At 42.0% G+C, this 20,421-nt stretch overlaps 1 protein-coding gene across 1 annotated transcript in view; it reads left to right on the top strand.

Annotated features, from left to right (window-relative positions):
• Positions 1–20,421, top strand: part of SORCS3 (sortilin related VPS10 domain containing receptor 3) — a 298,778-nt gene that overhangs the window by 234,343 nt on the left and 44,014 nt on the right. The window contains exons 12-14 of the mRNA XM_034062014.1: positions 4,552–4,628; positions 4,732–4,823; positions 8,938–9,045. Coding sequence (XP_033917905.1) covers positions 4,552–4,628; positions 4,732–4,823; positions 8,938–9,045 — 277 coding nt within the window. The remainder of the gene's footprint in view (positions 1–4,551; positions 4,629–4,731; positions 4,824–8,937; positions 9,046–20,421) is intronic.

Consider the following 20,421-nt stretch of genomic DNA (forward strand, 5'->3'; position numbering starts at 1 on the left):
CGTTACCCCTTTTCCTATCACTACAGTCCCTAATGAAGAGTCCATCCCCAGCATCCCTCTAGGCCCCCTTCAAATACTGGAAGGCTGCTATGAGGTCTCCACGCAGCCTTCTCTTCTCCAGGCTGAACAGCCCCAACTTTCTCAGCCTGTCTTCATACGGAAGGTGCTCCAGTCCCGTGATCATCCTCGTGGCCTCCTCTGCACTTGTTCCAACAGTTCCATGTCCTTTTTATGTTGAGGACACCAAAACTGCACACAATACTCCAGGTGAGGTCTGACGAGAGCAGAGTAGAGGGGCAGGATCACCTCCTTCGACCTGCTGGTCACACTCCTTTTGATGCAGCCCAGAATACAGTTGGCTTTCTGGGCTGCGAGCCCACACTGCAGCCGGCTCATGTTCATTTTCTCATCGACCAACACCACTAAGTCCTTCTCTGCAGGGCTGCTCTGAATCTCTTCTCTGCCCAACCTGTAGCTGTGCCTGGGATTGCTCCCACCCAGGTGTAGGACCTTACACTTGGCATGGTTAAACTTCATGAGGTTGGCATCATCCCACCTCACAAGCATGTCAAGGTCCCTCTGGATGGCATTCCTTCCCTCCAGCGTTATCAACAGAACCACACAGTTTGGTGTCATCAGCAAACTTGCTGAGGGCACACTCAATCCCACTGTCCATGTCAGCGACAAAGATGTTGAACAAGACCGGTCCCAACACTGATCCCTGAGGGACACCACTCGTTACTGGTCTCCAGCTGGACATTGAGCCATTGACCACAACTTTTTGCATGCTTCCATCCAGCCAGTTCTTTATGCACCGAGTGGTCCACCTATCAAATTGATGTCTCTCCAATTTAGAGACAAGGATGTTGTGTGGGACAGTGTTGAATGCTTTGCACAAGTCCAGGTAGATGACATCAACTGTTCCACCCCTGTCCATCAGTTCCATAGTCCCATCACAGAAGGCCACCAAACTGGTCAGGCAGGATTTCCCCCTAGTAAAGCCATGCTGGCTGTCACCAAGCACCTTGTTTTTCATGTGCCCTAGCATGCCTTCCCGGAGAATCTGCACCAAGATTTTGCCAGGCACAGAGGTGAGACTGACTGGTCTGTAATTCCCTGGGTCATCCATTTTCCCCTTCTTGAAAATGGGGGTTATATTTCCCTTTTTCCAGGATCTTTACCTGACTGCCATGATTTTTCACATATGATGGATAGTGGCTTAGCAGCTTCATTTGCCAGCTCCTTCAGGACCTGCAGATGGATTTAATCAGGTCCCATGGACTTGTGCACATTCAGGTTCTTAAAACCTTTTTATTTTATTGCTTCAAGACTAGCAGCACTTCATCAGCACTGCATGGGTCATTGTTACTGTGGGTTGTTCTGCAAAATAGTGCTATGTTTTAATGCCAACCTGCTACAGTGTTTCATGGTGGTACTGGCTGACCCAGTGTAATTAATCTGACAAGCATCACAGGCCCTGTGACGCTCACAGCGTGCAGCCTAATCAGGATGGATGGGGCTACCTACTATACTGAGAACTCCCACAGGTCTGTGGGAGCTGCTGGCCTAACAAAGTGATTTTTGAATGTCTGGTGCTATTGAAATCTGGCCTTTCAAGCATGTAGGTTGTCCTGCTTTTTTACAGAGAGGCTGCTACATTTGCTCAGATATGTTCAAATAGCTAAACCATTCTTTCTGAGGCTCAGTTTATCTCCTTTGTCCTGTTCACCCTAGCAGTAGCTTGCAAACATATCATATTAGTGTATTGCCTGTATGAACTTATACTGTTTCTTCCACTGTTTCTATTCTTACGTCCTTCTGTGCTTCTATGTGTTTGCCAGACTAGGCCAGAACGTGAGACAGGTTTCCTTTATGACATTTATATCTCAACAAGGGAAACACCATGTGATTTCCAGTTCACTGATCCAGGCCAAACGAAGTGAGATAATTTTGTTTAAACCTTGAGATCTTCCTGTGCATAGCCAAGTGGAGTCATTGCTCCTGGCAGGTCACGCACTGTGAATGGATGCTTAAGAGCAAACCTTACTTGTGGTGCTGAGATTGCAGAGGCTTTTTTTATTTAACCTTTTAGGAAACAAATAGAGACAGCTGGACAGTGAGATCCTAGGCGTTGATCTAAATTGTTACTAAATGAGGTTCTTTTCAAGCTGCCAGTGCATGGGATGAATGCTTTCCCAGTCTAACAATTAACCTTTAAAAGGCAGAATATAACTTCTGCCTTACCTCTTTGTGAGATAAAAAGCCTAACCTGTTGGGAATATACACATCTGTTTCTACTAACCAGTTTCACAACAACAGGAACATCTCGCCATGTTGGCAAATGCATTCCAGAATAGGCATTTCAATTTATTCTCACAGGCACTGTGTACTCAAACACTCTGTGTCTTACTCTGATCTACAGTGGTACATTTCCTGCAATGATTGGGAACTCAGACTCTTGATATGAGGTTAGTTCTTTCAAACGGAAGAATTATGTTTTAGTATCCATATCTAATTGAACAGCTGCCAAACCCCCTTGGCTTGTTTGGGAGTTAGTTGTATTTGGTGCACTTTGAATCCATGTAGCCAAATAAACTAGATGGTGAGAATGAGGAAAGTAATGGAACAGGCTTGCACAGAAAAACAGACAGAAAGAAGTGATAGCAATGGAATCTCATCTTTTTATTCACCTTCCTTGTCATAACCTGGAAATCCCTGTTTAGAAAGTTACTTTTCCAGTTTTGATATTTAAAATAAGATGATTCAGAACTCACACTTCTGACTTTAAGTCAGTTTTTAATTCCTGAGGACTTCCACTTGTGATAAGACACTGGTCTAAACAGACCTTTGGACTGACACAGTAGATTTATCTTTGTGAACGTGGCTATTGCTATAGGTTTATGGCTGCCCATGGCAGGCTTTCCTTGTACCTTCATCTAAAGCAGTTGGTCACTCTTGCTGGTGTCAGGTAATATGAGGAGGTAGATGGATAGTGTGACATTTCCTACATCCTGGGCACCTGTGGAAAAACCTTACTTGAATTGTGCTGCCTCCCTGAGCCAGAAATTATATCTTCTGAAATAGTGTTGTGACATCAGTGTGGCTAGCTGGGTTTCATGATGGTGACAGGAGAGCATCAACCTACGTCTGGGGTTTTATTTCTCATTTTCCAGTATTAAATGTCAAAAAAATAATTAACATTTCTTTAGTGTGCTGTTATGTTCTTGTTGATGCTACAGATTTATAAGAATGCCACCTCTCTCTTTGTTATTTTTGAAGGAAAATTACTAGTTCTCCCTTACTTCCATGGAAATTACACCTGCTTTAAAAACAGTCTCATTCAGAAGGTGCAAGAGTGGCTCACTGAGTAAAGAACTTCTAGGCTCTGAATAAAGTAGTCATGGGTTTGCCCACAGTATGGTGGCTGTGGGCCGTTATCATTGGGAAGATTTCTGACAGAGTATCTTTCAGTGTTACATCTGCCTCCTTCCTATAGGACAGATGTTCATACCACCAAAATCCCACCTAGCAGTGACTGAAGTTACTGTTGATAGACCATCAGAAAGAAAACAGTTCCTGGGTGACTGTGGTAGCTTTTTGCTGAACCACTGGGTGCTTTGGGAAGTGGGGAGGTGAGAACAAAATAGAGCAGATCTGCATTGTTCAGTGGCCGGGTGCTTCTGGTAATCCTAACTCTGGAAGCAGAAGCAAGATGCTGACATCAGTGAAGTGTGAGAAAGAAGCTAGTAAGGTCTATTCATTGCTTGTTCAAGTTTTTCAGATCTTGGGCTTCTCTCTCTTGAAGCTATTGATGGATGCTCAGGGGTTTCAGAGGGCTGGGGATTTAGTTCAAGGCCATTATTTAATCTGTATTAAGGTTTATTACTGTAAGATTTGAGGTTCTCTATGTTCAGATGAAGGATGCTGAAAAAAACTGTTTCAAGCTCCAAGGTAGTATCTCCAAATGGTGTTCTGCTGTACTGTCTCTGTACATGGTTATGGTTGATATTTGAGCTTTTCTTTGCATTGCTTTAATGTGTGGCATATCCATTCCTTAATATATAATGAAGGCAGAGTAATTCATCATATAAGGCTATCAGCAGAACAGTTTCCACCTTAATGGAAATTACAAGATTAAAATTAAGAACTGTACTAAATAACCAGTAAATTTAAATTTGCAATTCAGGATAGCTAGGCCACTGAGAACAATCACCATTGTCTGGAATGCTGTTCAGTCTGGGCTCTCCCTCTCTGCTGCAAAGTCATTTGACCCACCTTAATTCTCTGAACCATTTCTGCTGCCAGGTGATGTTCATACTTAAATAGAAAGATTTCCTTCAAGTGGAACCTCTATTTCATTACATCACAATTTTCAAGTAGCATAGCTCTTGTGAATGAGTGTTGTCACCTGACCAGGGTGGTATTTTTAGATGCGAATAGAATCAAGAGCAGCAAAAAAACACTGGTCAGGACAAGCAATTTTGGTTTCTTGGAAAAATGCAGTTCTGTGTTCACCCATGCAAGAATGTCTGACACTTGGTTGTGTTGCAGGTAATATTGGCTCTGAACTTTCTTACACTGATGTTGGCGTCTTCATCTCTTCTGATGGTGGAAATTCCTGGAGACAGGTATGTTTTGCAGAGTGAAGGGAAGCATGGAGCCTTTTCCTAGTCCTCTTCTGAGTCTTCCCAGTAGAGTGGAACACTCATGCAGCACCTGATTTGTTTGCAGATATTCGAGGAGGAATACAACGTTTGGTTTCTGGACTGGGGAGGGGCACTAGTGGCCTTGAAACACTCATCAGTGCCCATCCGGCACATGTGGTAAGGAAACTTATTATTTGAGGTGTTTTTCTGGTGGGGACAGGCTGACAGTTGTGGTAACATCTATCGCATCACCTCATCAACATCTGCTAGAGTCCATATAAGGAGTAAATGTGATAATTCTAATCTGCATTTTACCATCATTTTGGTTTTCTCAATTAATATGATAATTATTGTACCATTTTATAACTGTAATGGCTATATACATAATCACACAGATATATTAATTACTCTTCACGCTAGTAATGTACTGTGAGATTTCAGATGGGGTTTCTTTCACACAGACACATAGATACTGAGTAAGAAATCATCCTTTGTATTTCTGAGAGGATGTGTCCCTCAGTTTTGCCTTTTGTTTATTAGTAAACTGGTTAGAGACTTGAAGGGAGGGAGAGGAGAGCAAAGCAGGTGTTGATAAAACAATAGAGGTATGTTGCTAAAGTTGCTCTCTCCCATAGGTTTCCACTATCAATTTCCAGAGATACAGTGGTGGCAACTGAGTAGATTTGGAGGTGGAATAGGGCAAAGTGATTTCTCAGCTGAAGATACCATTTTTCTATAAATAGGTTATAACAGTCTAAGCACTAAAGATACTGCCTAAAATTATCCTCTCCTTTGTCTTTGCCCCTCTCACTGCTAGCACCAGGTAAGCATTGGAGAGAGGCATTCTGAAATTCGGAACTAACCTTGTTTACAGAAAATATGTGTATTAGCATCACCTTCAGCCTCTGGTCTTGAGTGAAAGAAAGACACAGCTAATGGACTGACCTACCCAGCTTCTAATGTTGTTTAGAAGTGAATTAGTTAGAAATAGCCTTCTGTGAGGAGATTTGTGTTCCTGTCTGCAAGACTGAGTCCTCTCACAGTTTGATGGTGCTAAGCACACGTCTATCTCATGCTTTTCATGCAGAACAGGAAAAGTAGCCTGCAATCAAATAGAAAAAGAAAGCAATAGTGTTTTGGCAGCAGTGGTGAGGTGTTAAGGTCTCCTCTGCCTGAGTCATTATGATACAAAATCCTTCAGTTAAATTACAGTCATTCAGAAGCTGGAGACTTTAAGACAGGCTGTCTTTACTGACCACAAGCTAATGTTCCAGAGATGTGCCTTAAGAACATTAATGGCTACTTTCTCTATACGAAAAGCTTCTGGACTTTATATTCCTGACCTGACAGATAACTCTTGGGTGGCTGCAACATAGCTTTCAATTAAAATTTAAATGTGTTGCATTTAAGCACATTTAATGACCACCTGCACTAAATAAATGCTTTAGTTTTGGTGTGACAGTAGATTATTAACACAGGATGTACTGGCTCATTCCTAAAGCTTTGTAATTTTTCTAGGATATGGGAACCCAGTGTTCTTTAAGAGATTTGTGCCTTTGTGCCCTTACAAGCAAGTCGTAATTTAGTATGTACTATGTCAGGGCCAGGAGTTAACCTAGGCCAGTGTCCGCTTGCCAACAGCTTTCATAAGTGGACATATAAAGGAGAGTAGCAACAGGGCAGATCCATAACGATACTTCCAGCAGACTCCAGCTGTCTGTGGTTAGAGCACATTGTGTGACTAGAACCATTGCCCCGGTAGGTAACTCAGTGATCGTGACTATAACCGATGCGCCACAGGTCAAAATGTTTAGACCAAGCCAGGTATGAGCCAAGGCAGAAGAGTGTGTTAGACAAGGGTAGGTGTCACCAGCAGTAGGTACATTGGGCTGTGGCAAGTTAAGCTCTGAAAGAGTAAAAGGAGAGCCACTTACTGAAAGAGCTTTATTAACCGTTTATTACTATATTATTCAACCCAGGTGTTACTGTTTCAATTGTGTCTTACCTTGTGAAGGCTCTTTGGACATAAAGAGCACGTTAGATGCAAGTGCCTGTGCTGGGGAAAGATTTGGTCACAGTCTGGCTTTCCACAGGAGCTAAGAACCCAGTTCACCTTATTTGCTTTGCAGAGGTTCCTTTCAGATGTCCTGCCTTGCCACTAAATCTCATGAAATAGCATGTGCAGTACCACGAGTGCCCCACCCACTCTATTAAGTGAGTAGTGATTTACAGCTGTTATTAACAAGCTCCAATAGGTTTCCTCTAAAATTGTACCCTTAGGGACTTTGGAATTTGCTTCATACCGCCTCAGTAGGCACCTGTTTCATGGGCAGGAGTAGAAAAGATTAAAGGGTACATGTATATCCATTAGTTCTCAGGCTGAGACATTGTGCAATAAGTTTCATCCTGGAGAAAAGAGGGCTGGATAATTGAAAAGCCAAGAGAACTTTAGCTACACTAATGAAGCATGCTGTTCCCCAGAAATTGAAATGCTATTTAGATAGATAAGCATGCAGGAAGAACAGCATACAAATGCACAGGTGTGTGGGAAGATACATACATTTAAATAAGTAGATTTAGGGCAGATAAGCTTTTTGTATGCTGTTGTACTCTCAGCTTTCTGCCTTCAGTCTATAGTCAGCTTCCTATTCTGGCAGATGTGCACTGTGAGTCAGGTGAAGGTGTTTTTCTAGGAGCTGTGAGAGGCAGATGCTTAGGGAATAGTGATTGCAAACCTTGGTTTTCTACACTAGAGATCTGAGGCTGATGTAACCCATTGTAATAAATATTACACTGGCCTCCTGGTCCTTTGGTGGCATTAGGTGGCCCTGATGGGACTTAATTGGGGCAGGAGGACTCAGTTTCCAGGAAGACCCTCTCAGACAAATCCAGGTGCTCAGATGTGTGTGTTTGAACACTTTTCTTGCCTGGAAAATAAGGAAAATTTCTTTTCTTATTTTCACTTTAAAGTGAGCAGTGTTTCCTGCTGTTTAAATATGAAGTCTGTGCTATGACTGTCTGTTTGGTAATGTCCATCGGTAGCAATCTGTGAACTTTCACAGCCAGGGTACCACACAGAATTACAGAGAACTCTGTAACAGCCCTGCTGGGAGAAGATAATTTTATAGCTAATCAACCTTTGTGCTTCTCTGTTCATTATTTGCTGCTATAATTTGGAGTTGAAATCCTATGCAGAAATTGTGCAGGAATGGTTATGCAAACAGTCTGGGGGCAGAGAGAAACACATTTGCTTTCAGAACTGCTGATGGGCATCCAGCCTGCAGGGTGCCTCTCTTTCCAGCTGCAGTAACAGCTGGGTGTGCACACCCTCTGGCTATTTTCTGCACAGTTGTGGCACAGGGTAACATGGTGACCTGAGGGCTGGTGGCAAACCGAGGTCCATGGGATAGCAGAATAGCAGCAGGGACCATCCCACTGCCCCAGCTAGAATTAGAGCACCCAGTGGCAGCCCCAGCCCTGGGTGTCAGGCAGCTCACTGAGGACAGGGATGGGCTGGGGACAGGGACATCAGCTTGTGTCAGGTCAATGTACTATCTAATTCAACCAAGACCCTGTCAGCTGGATTAGGACACATGTGCTCTTTGATTAAAAACAGGAAATAAGCCACATGGTGATTGTGGGTATGGATAGATGATCAAAAGCCACTGGATTAACCTGACTTGTCACTGACAATGTGAACAGATTCCAAGAGAAATGCCTTAATTTTAATCAGCGTGCAACTTTGCTTTATGACAGGCAGTGAGCATCCAGGCTAACCATTGATTGTGGCTCAGTTTGGCTTCCTTCCTCCCTCCACCTCTTTGTAGAATGGAGAGCACCTCTGAAATGGCATGCAAAGAAGTACTAATAGTGTTAGAGAGATTGTAGTTAATGCCATATGGCATTGATATGCACATGGATTGAAATATTCCATGGTGTTGACAGAAATTTTCATGCATTCAGGACAGGACTACTTATGCTCTGAGAGATGCCTCATGCTAGGTACTATTGAAGATACAGAAACAGAACTTGCAACCCCCCTTGATCCATTGAGGTCTGATGTACAGCTGGATCAAATATACCTGTGTCCTTATTGGCAGTGTTTATACTTTCTAAGGCTTTGATCTTTCAAGATACACCAAGAGCATGAATTAGTGGTGTGGGAAATGGCAAAGATTGGTGCTTGTCTATAAATCCAGCTGCTGGAGCTTGCAGACCTTATACAACCTTTAATTGCTGCAGTTGCAGTAAAGTTTTTAATGTGTATAAATCTTGTCTGCTTCTATCCTAGGGTGAGTCTTGATGAGGGAAGATCATGGAGTAAATACAGTTTCACATCAACACCACTTTTTGTGGATGGATCCCTTGTAGACCCTGGCATAGAGACCCAGATAATGACGTAAGTGTAGCAGCTCTTCATTTCTTTAAAATGTGATGGCAGAAGGGAGTGCGTGGAGATCCCCAAGAGCATGGTAAGCCTCACGGTATGCAATGCGGCGTTGTGTAGTTACACGTGTGGTGTTGCATGAAGGTTTGGTGCTATTTGTGGGTTTTGCTGATGGTCACAGACCCAGGTGGAGTATCCATGTATCATGTGGCAAACAGATGATGGAGCCAAACTCTACCCAGGTGGGGGTATAACAAGGTCCCAAGCTGTATCTTGTGAGTTCAAATAAGGCAGTAGGTAAATCTGCTTCTCTGAGGAGTGTTGTAGCCCTAATTACTTTACAGAGAAGTTGTGGTATCACCATCCCTGGAAGTTTTCAAGCTTTGACTAGATGAAGCCAACTCTGCCCAGACCTATATTTTATGACAGTCTGTTTTGGAGTAAGTCTGTGTGATATGCGCATGGGTTGAAACATCCCATGGTGTTGACAGCAACTTTCATGCATTCAGGACAGAACTGCTTATGCTTTTATGCTCTGAGAGATGCCTCATTCCAGGTGCTGTTGCAGATCCAGAAACAGGACTTGTGACATCCAGATGTCCCTTCTCATAAATGTAACTGAGATTGTGTTCCTTCCATCTGGTGTCCCAGAGATTGCAGTGCTCTTCAGAGGCCACAGATGTGTGTGGCTGCACCTAATGTCAGTTCTATGCTTGCTCCAGTTGTGCAGCTTGACTGTCTTTTGAGATGGCTTCTGAGTATGAATATCCCCAAACCATTTAGTTGCTATCTGCTTTGTGAGCTATACATCTGGTTTTAGCTCAAGTGTGTATATGCACAGCTGAGCTCAGAATAACCTTCCTGGTCTGGGGTATAGTATGCTGTGATTCACCCATACAATGAAAGGAAGACCCTGGGCTGGCACCAAAGGTTCTTGGACCTTCCTCCTCCCAAGAGTGCTGAAGTGCTGGGCAAGGCCTGAAGAACTGGTGGGTAATTTTGGCTCAAGAGCAGGCCATGATCAGAGTTTAACAAACAGGGGAGAGAGGAAACTTCTTAAGTTCAAAGGCATCTTCAAAGAGTCATTCAACCTCTTGCACAAAGCAGATCAGAACATGCTGCACTGGGTTTCTGAACAAAGAAAGAACTAGATGCACTGCCTTCATTGCTTGCAGATGTACCTTCTTACCTGTGTTTTCTCTGAGCTGGCTGGAGCAGATTGAAAAGGATCAGGAGGCAAAGTGACTAAGATGTCTTAGGCTGAGGCATGCCTGTGAAGCATATCTGCAGTGGCATGTGGTTAATCACATCAGATGCTGTTGCAGCACAACTTTAGGGCAGGTGATACACGATAAATTTCACCTTGTGGTTGATTTGCTTTTCCTGTTTTCTGCACCTTCACCTGAAGTTCCTGCAGATTTTCACTACTTGGAAGAGAAAAGAGATTCAGTCCCGATGTATTTTCTTCTAGGCTTCATTCCATCTGCCTACTTATATGGCAGAAATGTATGTGTGTCTCTCCTTGCTGGTGTCAGTGGTAGTGACAGACTTGAGAGCAGACTGCTGTGTATGCTTGTCATCAGTTTCTGAGGAAGCTTGGATCAGATAGAAGTTTTGTGTCTTGGGCATTTCTGCTAGTAATTTGAATTTATTCCAACTGGGTTGCATGATTGGTGTTGGTATGCCTTTCAAAGACCAGACCTACATTAGCTTTAAACAGAAATAAGTATGTGATGAGGAGTCGTCTATACTTGCAGTTGAGCTCAACTTAGCTGTGAGTAAAGGGCTGGGGGAAAATCCTCCTCTGGCAAAGGGTCATTTGAGCTGTCTGCTTCTATGCCAGTGGCAGAAGTGTATTGGTGCTGTAGTCTTGGGAGAACCAGGAAGGAATATCTAACTTGTGCATACCCATCTGTATCTCCTGTGCTCAAGTTTCACAGGAACACTGGGCTAAGTAATTATGGTTATCTTTTATGCCTGTGAAGCATAGGAGCAGAACTTTTAAGTTTGTTTCCCAAACAGTGCTGAGGCAGAATGAGGCAGCTTCTGTGTCTGTGTCACAGACAGTTACTGAGATTTTATTGGAGTAGAGGTGGTATCAATTATAATAGGCTTACTAGCTTTTCCTTTACTTCAAAACCATGCCTTGGCTTTGGCTTTTTCTGAAAAAAGGTAGAGTACTTGTTTGTGTAAAAGAATATTTCTGTGCATCTGCTGTCTTGCTATCTGCAATATTAACCCTGTTTTTGCAAAGAGCAAAATGCAACAGCATATAATATACCTATGAGCCTTTTCACAAAAGTGCTGTGAGCATCCTGTTGGGGCAATATATACCAATCCCCAGCTAAAGATTAGATCCTGTATTCCCTTCACTCTGTGCATTTTTCTCCAAATGCAGCAATAATGTGTCACAGAATCACAGAATCCCAAGGGTTGGAAGGGACCTCGAAAGATCATCTAGTCCAACCCCCCTGCACGAGCAGGGTAACCTGGAGTACATCACACAGGAACTTGTCCAGGTGGGCCTTGAATATCTCCAACGTAGGAGACTCCACAACCCCCCTGGGCAATCTGTTCCACTTTCTGTGTTAGTAAATAAAGTGTTTCTCTGAAATTCTTTGGGCAATGCACAACATGAATCATCTTCTAACCCCATACACACACATGCAGAGATAGATCTGAGCTCAAATAAATTTACACATCAGCACCTTCATTTAAATCAATGGAGCTGATCAACTAGCTGTGGATTTAGCCCATTTACTTTATAAATCAGTGCTGTTTTCTTCTGAGATGAAAGATGTATTTTTAAACTAAGATTATTGTTACTTATATGTCTATAGTCTTCTGACAGAGAATGTAGGAAGTGAGTTATCTTGCTGAATATTGTGTATCAGCTTTGTTGAGAGCTGACTCTTGAAATCTCCACAGGTGCATCATTATTATTGCTGTTTTATTGTTACTAGTATTGGTTTTATTATTACAGTCACCATTAGCAGTTTTAGAAACTATTCTTAACAATCTGTAGTCTGCCATATAGAGACATTTCACATGACACTTGTAATAAATGTTTAGAGAAATTCCTATTCACAATGTTAAAGAAACTGAGGAGGAAAAAGCCCATTTATAAAGCCCGTTTGCAAACCATTTCTATGCAGATCACTTAGGTATTCTTTGCAATGAGCATTTTAGTGAACTCATCTATAAGGGCAGTGTAGGATCATAACGAGCTTGTGGAAGCTTTGGCTGAGAAAAAATCAATGCTTTTCTATTGCTGCTGGTCATCCTTTGAACCAAGGCAACACATGGTGGTTGAAGGTGCATGGGATTTGTGTTTACAGGTAGAAAGCCCAATGATTTCAAGAAGCTGATGAGGGGAGCACAATGGTTTGGTATTAGCATCCCCCGGCTGACAATGGGATCAGTGAGAGCTCTTAAAGTAGAAGCAGGGCTGAGGCATGCACCAAGACTGTGTTCATATTTGTGCTCTGCCAAAATGGGTAAAATAGTGGCTTTTAAAAATTTCTCTTTCATCCTGGTAAATGCAAAATGTTTCATTGAGTGGTGTCAGCTGATTCCTATTAGGGACACTTTTTTTTCCATTGATTTGTATAAAGTGGTCTGTGTTCAGCTACTTCAAAAACTAATATTCACAGGGCAATGTATATACATATTGCATTATTAACAATACTATTATAATACAATCTCATTAAAATGAGTACATCAGTAGAATGACTATTATTCCCAACCTTCATTTTGTGGCACATCCTATAAGGGGCTCTCTGGGCTGTAGGAAGCAGCAACAGTTTTAGCACAGAATTTCGTATCACTTCATGACTGTTCTCTGAGCAGTCTGTATGAGCCTCCTAGTTTTTTTGGATCTTCTGTGTTCTGTATAAATGTCCTAAAAAAGAGCTTACCACTAAAATCTGTAGATTTGCGTGTAGGGGCATATTATGATTCTGAGTATCTTAGTGTACTTTGAGTTGCAACCTGCTTTTAATGGGAAGTTGGACAAGATGTCTTGCAGAGGTCTGATTCACTCTATTTTATGATTTTGTTGTTCCACGTAGCTGTAAGGGTGCAAGAGTTAAGTATTTCCTTACAAGCATAGCTGGGTGGGCTGTGCTAAAAATGGAGTTTTGTAACACACTGGGAAGTACTATGAGACTGTGTGAGCTCATCTTACTTGGAGCTACTGTTTGAACAAGGTGAATCCACTCTCCATTTCTGGCTGATCATCCACTTATGCAGTTCCTTCTGTTGTTGTTTTGACACTCATCTCATCTGACAAGATGGTCAGTTCAGCTCCTTTAACATCGCAAAACTTCAAGAGATTTGTACCGAATTTTAGTAATAAATTGCAGTGTTTGGTGCAGGTGAGAGGTAAATAGCTATAGCAAAGGGTCCTGCAGGAAAATAAATGCATACACGCAATAGGTTAGGTAGGTTCTTATGTGACCCACAGAGTGCCTAGAAAGCACTAGTCTTTGAAACCTACAGTTTTCTAAGTTCTGTCCTATAACACTCACTGGTGACTAGTATATCTTCTAATGATTTCACACTCTAATGTGTCTGTGTTGACAAGCCATGGGCACAGCATGTTACGTGCCTGAAATTGTTCACCAGGGGAAAAGAATCAGATTGTATTCCAGTTGTAGTAAATTGTGATATGTCCAAACAGAAGCAGTATTTGGTTGAGAGAGTTGCTATTCTATACCATTCAAACCAGAGACAAGATGGTTTTGTGAGTCCAGAGAAGGGCTTTATGTTGTTCCAGCTCTGACTGATAATTATTACCTCTGCCACTTCTCCTCTGCTAAGCATCTCTCCAAACTTACATTAAGAGAAGTAACCTTTTTGCTTCACAGCCCTGCAGAGCTTTGCTGTCATTTTAGTAGACTCATAATATGTGTGTGTGCAGACACTAATTTATAGAAGGGGATCATTAAGTTTTCTCTGATAAATATATATTTATGTATACACACCCACTTCTGTGTTTCTATGTATGTATACTTAATGGTCCATATATATCTGTGTATGCATCATCGAGCATTAACGTTTTCAGTGAAAGGACTTAATACAAGCTGGTCTGCTAACATTGCTGCAACTACTGCTTTTAGTTATGTATATGTTAGAAAATGTTCCTAGTTGTAAATGAACACGTTATAAGCCCTGGCCTTTTTCTAACACCTACTCATTTACATGGCCATGCAGCTTTACCAGGGATGAAATGGGAGCATTTTTCTTTCAGGAGACCCATAAAATTACTGGCAATCCATCACTGGGTGGCAGAAGAGTGGGGCAGAATGAATAAGTAGCTGAAAAACATTGGAAAAGGTGAGATAGATGCCAGAAGAGGTTTGAGGTAAGAAAGAGAGCATGAAGGGCACAAGCCATGCTGAGTCAGACCAGGGGTCCCTCTAGCTCAGTTGCATGCTCCAAGCGGTGAGTAGAGGATGCTAAAAATATATATGTGTTAAAAAAAAAAACAACTTTACCTTGTATACTTCTCGCATTTACAGAGATTTGCAAATAAGAGACTTTCTTGGCCAAACATGTTAGTTTTATTTCTAGGACATTAATGATATTTTTTCTCTATTTTTTGAGGGTTGTTTTTCCCTAAGTTGCCTAAAACACTTAGTAGCCATATAACCATGTGGCCAAGAGGTCTATGAGTCAACTCTTATTCTGAAGAACTGACTCACTTGTGGAAGAAGACATCAGCAAAGTATGTACATGTATGAAGGTAACATGGACAGATTCTGATATGCACTCAGCAGAGGTTCAGCAGGTTGAGTATGAGAGAAGGGCAACAGCTCCCAGGTCCAAGCTCCTACAGAGTTCAAAATTACATGGGAGTCATTTTCCTGTCACTTTCTGATACTGTGATTATCATCCTTCATCTTCAAGCAAGGCAACATTCACTGACTTCTGCTCAACTCTTGCTGTCACATTTAAAAGCTGATACAGGCAAGAAAATTACAAGCTGACACAATGTCCTTGAAAGATTCTGCCCCTATGCTTAAGGGGTAGGGAGCTGTGGATCTGTCACCTCTGAGTGGTTGGGCTGAGAAAAGTGGCACCTTACGGTTTCTACTACCTTAAGGATATAGAAAACAGTACTTCGGTTGGGATGTGGTCAGAGGAGCTGGCCTTCTCCCTGCTGGGCCAGAAGCCTTTGTCCTTTGTAGCTGGCTCCCCTGCGAGCAATCTCAGCAAATGAGAGAAGAGGTGAGTGGATGGCAGAAACACTAAGAAATTGTTTTTCCTAGAAGAAATTGAGGTTCTTGTCCAACATGCGTAAGGACAAGACACAGTGTTTCTCAATTCCTGTGACACAGCAGAGGTCTTCAAACTCCTGCCATCAATCTGGTCTCTTTTCACTTCACTCTGCTTGAGAAAAAGAGAAAGAAGCTGTCTGAAAAAGAAAAAGACAGATTTTCTTCTGCAACTTCTGCTGCTCCTGCTGAGCTCAATAAAGGATTTGGTGATGAAGGATTTTGGTCTCTAGAAAGCTACATCCAACTTGCAGCTTCTAATGCAGAAAACAATGAAAGTGATCATTTACGGGGGCTGTTGTGGTGGTGAGTTCTGAATTCTGTCCTTATTTATCTTCAGCTCTTTTGGGACCCGTGGCTGACAGGCCAGCTTGCTCCTGCTCTCAAGCTTACCAAAACTATGGGGGTTTTGAAAGATTGGAGGACAGATTTCAAACCCCAGGTTATCCAAGTTGCATAGGTACCATAAGATACATAGAAAGCACTGATAGGCTTTAATTGTCCCCATTATGTTTTTATCTTGCATCTCAGTTTTTCTGTCTTTTTATGTTTATTGCTATATCTGTTTGTGGTGCAGTTGGTTTTATTATTAGCTAAGGGTTTTACTGCAAGGCTTTGATATGCCCTTGTGAGTTCATTGCACTGTCCTTGCTCACAGGGCAGTCAAAACTGCAGTCCACAAGCCTACATAAGGATTCTCTAGAATAGGATCAGTGAAATTAAAGTAGATCTGTGAAAATAATGACTGCACACAGAAAGAAAAGTAAAATTTAAAATTTGTTCTGAGGAAAACAAACAAACAAATATAATTATTAAGAAACCAAAATGATTGAAAGGGTATAGGCATTTGCTATAGTAAGCTACATTCCTGTATCATCTGATCTAATTTCAGAACTTTCTGGAAGTAATGAATACCTGGGACTTTGCAAGAAAATGATCAATCTGCTAATGCCATCAAGTGACTTTGCAATGGACAAGAAAATGTGTGTTATAGGAATTCCCATTTTATCCCAGCAGATTATCAGTTTAGACCCTGGAGTAAGACAACTGATTACCCATATCATTATCTTCATTTGCAAGACTTAAAGACATTATTAACGATCACAGATTAATCATTGTCACTTCCTCCTCCCATCTCCCTCATTGCCAGAGGAGTACTCTATTTGTTAGCCTTTGGATTGCTGCATGAATTCACCCAAACAGTCCACAATAATATTGATTGTGCTGCTGATACTTGCAGTGTGAGCTGAGTTCTTTCTGTGGCACCTGAATAGACAAATAAGGTGATGAGAACAACTGCTTAGAGTAATCTCTCTAGGACAGCATTGTGTGATTTATGGGGCTATAGGAGGAGGATGTCTGAGACTTGAGATGAGTTCCCAGCAGTTGTGCCATGTACTCATAAGATTCCTGCAGAATCCATAACACAGAGAAAGGCGTTGGGTCCTGTGGCCTGTATTGTCTATCTTTGACTTTCTGGGGCAAACATTACTCTCATTGAAGTCACGTGCTATTTATGGACAAATATAGTTATTTGCATAATATATAGAGAAAATGAGGCAGAACAAGGGATATGTCCATTGTCAGTCACTTATCAGGCTGTCAGGGGGAGAGCTTGACATCAGATCAGGTCTCCCAAGTCACAGGTGGGTACTCTACTGTGCAGACTTTTCCCATTCCTCAGGTGAAAGGAAGTGCTGAGTTATGTCTGTAATGCTTAGACAAGGGGTAAGCATGTGGAGGAAGGGGGACTAGGAAATTGATTTCAAGCTGGAGGCTTTTATTCATTCAAGTGAATAAAAAATGCCTTTACAGAAGGAGCCAGAATGAGCAGCAGGCTGATACATGATTTATTTTCCTTAAGTAAAAGGATGAGGTTTGCCCTATGACAATAAAATCCAGATATTCTCATTTCTTGTGCTTTTAAATAAGGACAGATGGATTATAGGTCTTGTTCTGTCCTCCTGCTAGCAGCTGGGCTGGGCTGTATAAAGCACTCGGGCCTGGTGTGGGGTATGCAGGGTGCTGTGCACACATATGTTCCTTAGAGTGATTCACCTTTCTGTTGAAGCAAGACAAGAAGTATTCTGGTGCCCTGATCCCACCAGCCCTTAAGGAGCTTGGCCTCAGCATCTTTTCATCTCAGCCTGGCCCTGATCCTGCATGGGGCAGAAAGTGGTGCAGTACATGTGCTTTTCTGGGAGCTGTCAGTGCTGGATTGACTGCACAGCTCACTCTAACAGGTTTTTCATCAGTGGGTTGAGTGATTGGTGGAAATCAAGTCCCCAGAGGAGCCATACTGTGTTTTGAGGCATCTCATATTGTTCAGATAGTGCTACAAGCCTTTATTCCTAAGGAGAGATTGTCCTCATGTGCTTATTGTACATGGTTTTGTTGGTTCATGATCCCTTTGACCCAAGCCTGTGAAAATTCCCCCAGTATAACTGATCAGCCATATTGTTGCACTGTTACCCAGGCAGGTATAGATCTCATCCCCTCTTGAGCCTTCTTCTCTCTACTACCCTGTGCCAGACAAAGCTTGTCACCACGCTGCACCACAGATTGTCCCTGTGTTACATGTTCTGAGCAATGGCTTCCACATTTGTGTTGGACATCTCTGGTTAGAAATCTGCTGATTCATATGATGAAAATTGAGATGACTGAACATGCTCTATTACCCAGCTGGTAATACAGGCAAAGGGACAGCACCTGCCTCCATTGGGACCACAGACCTGTTAGTGGCAGAAACACTCGGGTTGCTGATACCTGCCAGTATCTTTTCTAAAAGATGGTGGCAGCATCATCTTCTGGTTTCAAAGCTGTCAGAACCTGGTTGTCTTTCACGAGTGCTTCGAAGAAGAGAAAGAACCCCTCTGAAAAACAGCATTAAAAATTAACGTGCTTTCCCATCCCCCTTCCCAGGTGTCTCATGCTCCCTTTCATGTTGCTGGGATTTCTTTTGAAGCAATTGTCATGTAAAGTGGTTTGGGAACATTGGCAATGAATTTTTTAGAGACTAGATTTCAAAAGGTTTGGTTTGTTATTCAGTAAGTTCTTGTATTGATAGCACTTGGTATTTAAAAATAATGAAAATCCTTATTTCCCCCATTGCCTTGTGCAGTGTTTGTGCAGCTATTGGAGAAATCAAGCCCAAACTGTAGGAATGCTTCATAATTACATGTTCTGCAGATTACTTACTGATTGCACTTGGCGCTACTTGCTAACCAAAAGATCATGCTGTACCATGTCATTTGCAGTGGTTTTCCTCTTCTGCTCATACTTTAAAGGAAGTGCCCACTGAACTGATGAATAATGCCAGGACTGTTTTCCAAAGCTGAGGGAAAAGGGTTAGCCATGATTGAACTGCAGGATTTTGATTGCAAGATTTTGCAGTTTTTCTCTATATTCACAGAAATTTTTCTGCTGCCCTATCTCCTCTCCCCTTCCTGACCTGGAATCTGGCAGTAGCGCAGCTTTCCATGACCAGTCGAGTATGGATTGCTAGTCAGTGAAAGTGGCCAACACTGAATTTCTCTTCTGTGGAAAATGTCCATGCCTTGTCATTGAGGTTCACTTGGAACTGGAAGTAAACCACTTCCAACAGACTTCATCTGCATAAGCAGTTATCTGAAATTCTCATTTGACCCTTCCCCTTGGGAAACAGATTTTTTCTTGAATGAATTTGTTGTCACACAAACTTTCTGCTGTTAGCATATTCCTGAAGGTTTCACTGCTGTTGTTTTTTCTCCCTTTGAATAGTAGCAGTAGAACAAGGCCTTATATCTATGGGAATTATACTAATTTGCACCAGCTGAAAATCTAGATTCAAGTGGATGGTATATTTTATTTGGAAGAAAATATGTCTCTTCTTTCTAGAAAAACATTATAATTTCTTCTTTCTATCCACTGAAATAAGTACAGCAGCCCTGAATCATCACCCGGTTGCCCTCAGGCTACTGTTCCTATTTAACAGGTCAGCCAAAAGCAACTGCATTAAAAGCTCCAAAGTGGCTCTTAAAGACCGTATTTATTGTTTAGGAAAAAGATTAGATGATGTTTTTTGTTGACAATTGCCTGCCTTTCCAGTGTCATCTTTACTCTTTTATGTTTCCTTTGTTTCCAGTCTCTTGCTCTCTGCATCCTCTTGTCAGTCATGAGACAGTATAACTCTCCCTCTCCCTTTTCCACTCTCCCTAATTGCTGATCTGTGTCGCTTTCAATTAAGTTCTACTTCCCTTGTCTCAGTCCCTTTCCATCCAATTTCCATGTAACTAGTGACCTCCTTTAATGCTAATTCCAACTAAACCATAATAAAAAACAATTGGGAGGTTACACAGCCCATTTGGTTTTCTCTAAAGTCATGATTTATGTTTAATTCATGGGGAAATAGCTGATCTCTCAATCCCCATTCATAAAACCTAACCCTGCCAGCACAATTTCCAACTGTTCCATTGTTGCTTCTGTGGTTTTGGCCCTAACAGCTGAGCCTGCATAAAAGAGCTAGTTTTGCTTTACTGCTACTTTCTTACACTGAGATGACTTCAAATCCAAAGTTCATAACAGGCCCTCTTCTTGGTGTGAAAATGTCATAATTTCTTTTATTGTCTCAAAGACCATAAATGCCAACAAATGATGTAGCAACATTTATAGAATCATGGAATAGAATCATGGAATAGTTAGGGTTGGAAAGGACCTTAAGATCATCTAGTTCCAACCCCCTGCCATGGGCAGGGACACCTCACACTAAACCATGTCACCCAAGGCTTCATCCAACCTGGCCCTGAACACTGCCAGGGATGGAGCATTCACAACCTCCCTGGGCAACCCATTCCAGTACCTCATCACCCTAACAGTAAGAATTTCTTCCTTATATCCAATCTAAACCTCTGCTGTTTAAGTTTGAACCTGTTACCCCTTGTCCTATCACTACAGTATGTATTTTTCTATGTACCAAGTCCTTCTGTAAGTGGGTGCACTGAACTAGAATCTCCAGCATGATAGGCTTACTATTTTCCCTGCTATTTGTAATGTAAGACCAGGGTAGCCTGGCTAGTGGGGAGAAAAATCCAAACCAAATCAAGGCAATTAGGTAAGTGAGAGAACCTTGCAC

This window comes from Melopsittacus undulatus, chromosome 4 (assembly GCF_012275295.1).
Source record: "Melopsittacus undulatus isolate bMelUnd1 chromosome 4, bMelUnd1.mat.Z, whole genome shotgun sequence".
Classification (NCBI taxonomy): Eukaryota; Metazoa; Chordata; class Aves; order Psittaciformes; family Psittaculidae; genus Melopsittacus; species Melopsittacus undulatus.